Below are 6,939 nucleotides of genomic sequence, written 5' to 3'. Positions count from 1 at the left end.
TCCAACAACACTCAAGAAGCTCGACACCATCCAGGACAAAGCAGCCCGCTTGATTGACACCCCATCTACAAACATTCACTCTCTCCACCACCGACACACAGTGGCAGCAGTGTGTACCATCTACAAGATGCACTGCAGCAATGCACCAAGGCTCCTTAGACAACACCTTCCAAACCCATGACCTCTACCAACTAGAAGGACAAAGGCAGCAGATGCATGGGAACACCACCACCTGCAAGTTCCCCTCCAAGCCACACACCATCCCGAGTAGAACTGTCGCTGGGTCAAAATCCTGCAACATCCTTCCTAACAGCAGAATGGTGTGCATACTCCACATGGACCCAGACACAGGGACCAGGACTGATCCCTCTCTGTCTGGACCCAGACACAGGGACTGGGACTGGGTTTGACTCCCCTCTCAGTCTGGACCCAGACACAGACACAGAGTCCGGGACTGATCCCCCTCTTTCTGGACCCAGACACGGGGACCGGGACTGATCCCCCTCTTTCTGGACCCAGACACGGGGACCGGGACTGATCCCCCTCTGTCTGGACCCAGACACAGGGACTAGGACTGATCCCCCTCTGTCTGGACCCAGATACAGGGACCGGGACTGATCCCCCTCTGTCTGGACCCAGATACAGGGACCGGGACTGATCCCTCTCTGTCTGGACCCAGACACAGGGACCCAGACTGATCATCCTCTGTCTGGACCCAGACACAGGGACCGGGACTGATTCCCCTCTGTCTGGACCCTGACATAGACACGGGGACTGGGACTGATCCCCCTCTGTCTGGACCCAGACACGGGGACTGGGACTGATCCCCCTCTGTCTGGACCCAGACACAGGGACTCGGACTGATCCCCCTCTGTCTGAACCCAGACACTGGGACCAGGACTGATCCCCCTCTGTCTGGACCCAGACACAGGGGTTAGGACTGATTCCCCTCTGTCTGGACCCAGACACAGGGACCAGGACTGATCCCCATCTGTCTGAACCCAGACACAGGGACTGGGACTGATCCCCCCCTCTGTCTGGACAGAGACACAGACACGGGGACCGGGACTGATTCCCCTCTGTCTGGACCATACCCCTATCGTCCCTGTGTTTCAAAGTATAACAGGCGCAGTTGGCCGATCCGGGTTGAGCAGCAGATTCCCTGTCTCCGTCTCCGAGAGGGGATGATCAGGGTTCGGGAGAATGGATGGAAAAGCGCTGCAGGTATTGTCAGTGTCTCACACCCGGGGAGAGGGAGGGGGATGTGGGGGAAACTTTCCTTTCTCTCCCCGAGGATTCGCCTCTTTATTGTTTGTCTCCCTCTAAAAAGGGGAAGAGTTTGTTCCATTTCGGGGATTTGTCTTCCTGACCCTGGGGCAGGGTCTCATTTATAAAAGGAGAAATGTCAGACAGGAGATGGAGCGAGAGAAACTGTGTTTAAACTGAAAATAAACACCTAGCTGTTAATCTACACCCAGGGGTGGGGGACACAGTGACACAGCCCGGTTCAGAAATGGACATGAGCAGCAAGAAACTGTGGTAAAGGGGGGTAACTGTGTTTTCTTGTTGCAGGGACCCAACTTACAGAAACTCCTCCTCCTCCTGCTGCTGCTGCTAAATGCTGTTGCTGCTGTTTCAGGTAAGCGCTGTGACTGCTCTCACGTTCAGCAGAGCTCGGATTAGTTGGTTCAGTGTTGAAGCCTGGGTGATTCTGTAAACCTCAGTCCCAAATCCAGTGTTTGTTTGGGGATCTCACTGCCAGTTCACTGGTCTGTCATTGTTCTCCCAAAGTGGGGAGGTGGGCAGGGTGACCAATATCCTGATGTGTTCTCCCAGCATGTGTACAATGGGAAACACACGATTCAAAGTGCTGTCCAGCTGCTCTGTGGATACAAATATCCAGCACAAGCTGGTTTTAGTTGAAAGCCCTTAATGCCTGACCTTTAACCTTCCCACAGAAATGAAAGCTGTGAGTTACTGATCAGTGCTTCTTGTAAATCAAGCATCGCAGTGTAACCATGTGGAGCTTGGGATGGAATGTACCAGCAGGGAGGTTATATCTGTGGATAAATACTTTCAATCTTTTCCAGGTTACTCGCCTGTCCCAGTTTCTGGGTTCCTTGGGGAGCAGGTTGTGCTGCCCTGTGTCTACAAAGAGAATGTCCCAGTCTCTGATTTCCAGGTAATTTGGTGGATATTCAAGCGCGGAGTTTTACACAGATTTGTCAATGGAAATGATGAGTTGGCACTACAAGACCCACGGTTCAGAAACAGAACAAACCTGTTCAAAGATCAACTGGAACAAGGCAACTGGTCAGTTATGATCTCTGACCTCAGGCAGTCAGACCAGTACAAGTATGTGTGCCAGTTTTACAAGAGGGCAGATGTTGTCTTTCATCAAGATGTCGATCTCTCTGTAACAGGTGAGAAGTTTCTGTTTCAGGTATTCTGCATTTACTCTGATTTTATTGGTACAGTAGTGCAGTGGTTATGTTACTAGACTAGTAATCCAGAGGCCTGGACTAGTAATCCAGAGGTGAGGTGAGAGTGACTGCCGTTGACATCAAGGCAGCATTTGACCGAATATGGCATCAAGGAGCCCTCGCAAAACTGAGGTCGATGGGAATCGGGGAAAACCCTCCGCTGGCTGAAGTCATACCTAGCACAAAGGAAGATGGTTGTGGTTGTTGGAGGTCAATCATCTGAGCTCCAGGACATCACTGCAGGAGTTCCTTATTAGCGATAGTCAGCACGGTTTTGTGACGGGTAGGTCGTGCCTCACAAACCTTATTGAGTTTTTCGAGAAGGTGACCAAACAGGTGGATGAGGGTAAAGCAGTGGATGTGGTGTATATGGATTTCAGTAAGGCGTTTGATAAGGTTCCCCATGGTAGGCTATTGCAGAAAATATGGAAGTATGGGGTTGAAGGTGATTTAGAGCTTTGGATCAGAAATTGGCTAGCTGAAAGAAGACAGAGGGTGGTGGTTGATGGCAAATGTTCATTCTGGAGTTTAGTTACTAGTGGTCTACCGCAAGGATCTGTTTTGGGGCCATTGCTGTTTGTCATTTTTATAAATGACCTGGATGAGGGTGTAGAAGGGTGGGTTAGTAAATTTGCGGATGACACGAAGGTCGGTGGAGTTGTGGATAGTGTCGAAGGGTGTTGTAGGGTACAGAGGGACATAGATAGGCTGCAGAGCTGGGCTGAGAGATGGCAAATGGAGTTTAATGTGGAAAAGTGCGAGGTGATTCACTTTGGAAGGAGTAACAGGAATGCAGAGTACTGGGCTAATGGGAAGATTCTTGGTAGTGTAGATGAACAGAGAGATCTTGGTGTCCAGGTGCATAAATCCCTGAAGGTTGCTACCCAGGTTAATAGGGCTGTTAAGAAGGCATATGGTGTATTAGCTTTTATTAGTAGGGGGATCGAGTTTCGGAGCCACGAGGTCATGCTGCAGCTGTACAAAACTCTGGTGAGACCGCACCTGGAGTATTGCGTGCAGTTCTGGTCACTGCATTATAGGAAGGATGTGGAAGCTATGGAAAGGGTGCAGAGGAGATTTACTAGGATGTTGCCTGGTATGGAGGGAAGGCTGAGGGACTTGAGGTTGTTTTCATTGGAGAGAAGGAGGAGGAGAGGTGACTTAATAGAGACATATAAGATAATCAGAGGGTTAGATAGGTTGGATAGTGAGAGTCTTTTTCCTCGGATGGTGATGGCAAACACGAGGGGACATAGCTTTAAGTTGAGGGGTGATAGATATAGGACAGATGTCAGAGGTAGTTTCTTTACTCAGAGAGTAGTAAGGGCGTGGAACGCCCTGCCTGCAACAGTAGTAGACTCGCCAACTTTAAGGGCATTTAAGTGGACATTGGATAGACACATGGATGAAAATGGAATAGTGTAGGTCAGATGGTTTCACAGGTCGGCGCAACATCGAGGGCCGAAGGGCCTGCACTGCGCTGTAATGTTCTAATTCTAATTCCTCAGGGTAGTGTCCGAGGCCCAACCATCTTCAGCTGCTTCATCAATGACCTTCTTTCAATCATAAGTTCAGAAGTGGGGATGTTCGCTGGTGATTGCACAATGTTCAGCACCATTCGTGACTCCTCAGATACTGAAGCAGTCCGTGTAGAAATGCAGCAAGACCTGGACAATATCCAGGCTTGGGCTGTTAAGTGGCAAGTAACATTCGCACCACACAAGTGCCAGGCAATGACCATCTCCAACAAGAGAGAATCTAACCATCTCCCCTTGACATTCAACGGCATTACCATCGCTGAATCCCCCACTATCAACATCCTAGGGGCTACCATTGACCAGAAACTGAACTGGAGTAGCCATATAAATACCATGGCTACAAGAGCAGGTCAGAGGCTGGGAATCCTGAGGCGAGTAACTCACCTCCTGACTCCCCAAAGCCTGTCCACCATCTACAAGGCACAAGTCAGGAGTGTGATGGAATACTCTCCACTTGCCTGGATGGGTGCAGCTCCAACAACACTCAAGAAGCTCAACACCATCCAGGACAAAGCAGCCCGCTTGATTGGCACCCCATCTACAAACATTCACTCCCTCCACCACCAACGCACAGTGGCAGCAGTGTGTACCATCTACAAGATGCACTGCAGCAATGCACCAAGGCTCCTTAGACAGCACCTTCCAAACCCGTGACCTCTACCAACTAGAAGGACAAGGGCAGCAAATACATGGGAACACCACCACCTGCAAGTTCCCCTCCAAGTCACACACCATCCTGACTTGGAACTATATCACCGTTCCTTCACTGTCGCTGGGTCAAAATCCTAGAACTCCCTTCCTAACAGCACTGTGGGTGTACCTAACCCACCTGGACTGCAGCGGTTCAAGAAGGCAGCTCACCACCACCTTCTCAAGGGCAATTAGGGATGGGCAATAAATCCTGGCCTGGCCAGCGACGCCCACATCCCATGGATGAATTAAAAAAAATAATCCAGAGAATGTGAGTTCAAATCCCACCATGGAATCCCACTTTCAGAATTGAAATTCAGTTTAAAATAAATCTGGAAATATAAAGTTGGTCCCAATAAAAGTGACCATGAAGCTGTTGGATTGTTGTAAAACCCAACTGGTTCACTAATGTCCCTCTCGGGAAGGAAACCTGCCATCCTTACCTGGTCTGGTCTATATGTGACTCCAGTCCCACATTAACCTGGTTGACTTTTAACTGCCCTCTGATTTGCTCGGTCACTTCAATCAGTTTGGATCAAACCACCAGAAAGAAAAACAAGAATAAAACTGAACGGACCACTGGCTGTGACCCAGATATCGAATCAGGACACAGCAAAGGCTAACCCAGCCCTTTTGACACTGCAAAGTCCCCCTCACTGACATCTGGAGACTGGTGTCCATGTTGGGAGAGATTTGTGAGACAGTCATAGTCACAGAATCAACCCGACATCCCAGACTCCTCGATCACCATCCCTGGGTATGTCCTGTCCCACTGGCAGGACAGACCCACCAGTGGTGGGGACACAGTGGTATACAGTCAGGAGGGAGTGACTCCAGGACTCCTCAACATTGACTCTGAGCCCCATGAAATCTCACAGCTTCAGGTCAAACATGGGCCTGGAGACCTCCTGCTGATTCCCACCTACTGCCCTCCCTCAGCTGATGAATCAGTTCTCCTCCATGTTGAACACCACTTGGAGGAAGCACTGAGGGTAACAAGGACACAGAATGTACTGAGTGGGGACTTCACTGTCTATCACCAAGGGTCACTCTGTAATACCACCACTGACCGAGCTGGCTGAGCCCTGAAGGACAGAGCTGCTAAACTGGGTGATGGAAGGAGTTAACGGTGCTATTAAGCTGCTCTCACTCTCCAAAAACATGCTACATCTGTCTCCAGATGTTGGGGTGAAGGAGGTGGGGTCCATAGCACCTCTCAGGCAGCCTTTACAAGACCCAGTGCACTTACCTTGAAAGTGTATCCCAGTCAGCCCAGGATCCTGTGGGAATTCTCTCCACAGGTGGGTGTAGTCTGCTGGGAATGATCCTGCTGGGGGTAACTCTGGAAAACTTCCATTCTACCCCTCAAAGTGAATGCAATCCTGTTGGATTTTTCACTCTGCCGACCCTGTTCCTGATCCTTCCTGATCTGTTTGTCCCGAGTCTCGTTCCTCCCGGGATGTGTTTCCCTACAGCCCGATAGAGTATTTGAACATTTCTGCAGTTTACATAAGAAATAGGAGCAAGAGGAGGCCATTCAGCCCTTCGAGCCTGTTCCGACATTCAATGAGATCATGGCTGATCTTCTGCTTCAACACCATTTTCCTGCACTACCCCCGTAACCCTTGATATTTTTAATATGTAGAAATCTGTCGATCTCAGTCTTGAACATACTCAATGATTGAGCCTCCACTGCCCTCTGGGGCAGAGAATTCTGAAGATTCACCACCCTCTGAGTGAAGAAATTCCTCCTAATCTCAGTCCTAAATGGCTTACCTCTTATTCTGAGACTGTGTCCCCTGGTTCTAGACCCCACCCCCCCCACCCCCAGCCTGGGGAGTCATCCTTCCTACATCTACCCTGTCGAGACCTGTAAGAATTTTGTATGTTTGAATGAGATCACCTCTCATTCTTCTAAACTCTAGAGAATAAAGGCCCAGTCCATTTAATCTTTCCTCATCAGACAATCCCTCCATCCCGGGAATTAGTTTGATGAACCTTCGTTGCACTGTCTTCGAGGCAAGTGTATCTTTCCTTTGGTAATGAGACCAAAACTACACAATACTCCAGATGCAGTCTCACCAAGGCTCTATATAATTGCAGTCTTTACTCCTATACTCAAATCCTCTTGTAATAAAAACCAACATACCATTAGCTGTTTTAATTGCTTGCAGTACCTGCATGTTAGCTTTCAGTGACTCATGAACAAGGACACCCAAGTCCTTTTG

General features: G+C 49.4%; 1 protein-coding gene across 2 annotated transcripts in view; it reads left to right on the top strand.

Annotated features, from left to right (window-relative positions):
- Positions 1 to 6,939, top strand: part of LOC137352763 (myelin-oligodendrocyte glycoprotein-like) — a 38,207-nt gene that overhangs the window by 24,386 nt on the left and 6,882 nt on the right. For both annotated transcript variants that reach the window (XM_068018560.1, XM_068018559.1), the window contains exons 2-3: positions 1,573 to 1,639; positions 2,091 to 2,423. In XM_068018560.1, coding sequence (XP_067874661.1) covers positions 1,573 to 1,639; positions 2,091 to 2,423 — 400 coding nt within the window. The remainder of the gene's footprint in view (positions 1 to 1,572; positions 1,640 to 2,090; positions 2,424 to 6,939) is intronic.

Source organism: Heterodontus francisci, chromosome 39 (assembly GCF_036365525.1).
Source record: "Heterodontus francisci isolate sHetFra1 chromosome 39, sHetFra1.hap1, whole genome shotgun sequence".
NCBI lineage: Eukaryota > Metazoa > Chordata > Chondrichthyes > Heterodontiformes > Heterodontidae > Heterodontus > Heterodontus francisci.
The sequence above is the reverse complement of the archived record's forward strand: the minus strand, read 5'-3'. Positions and strand labels throughout refer to the sequence as shown.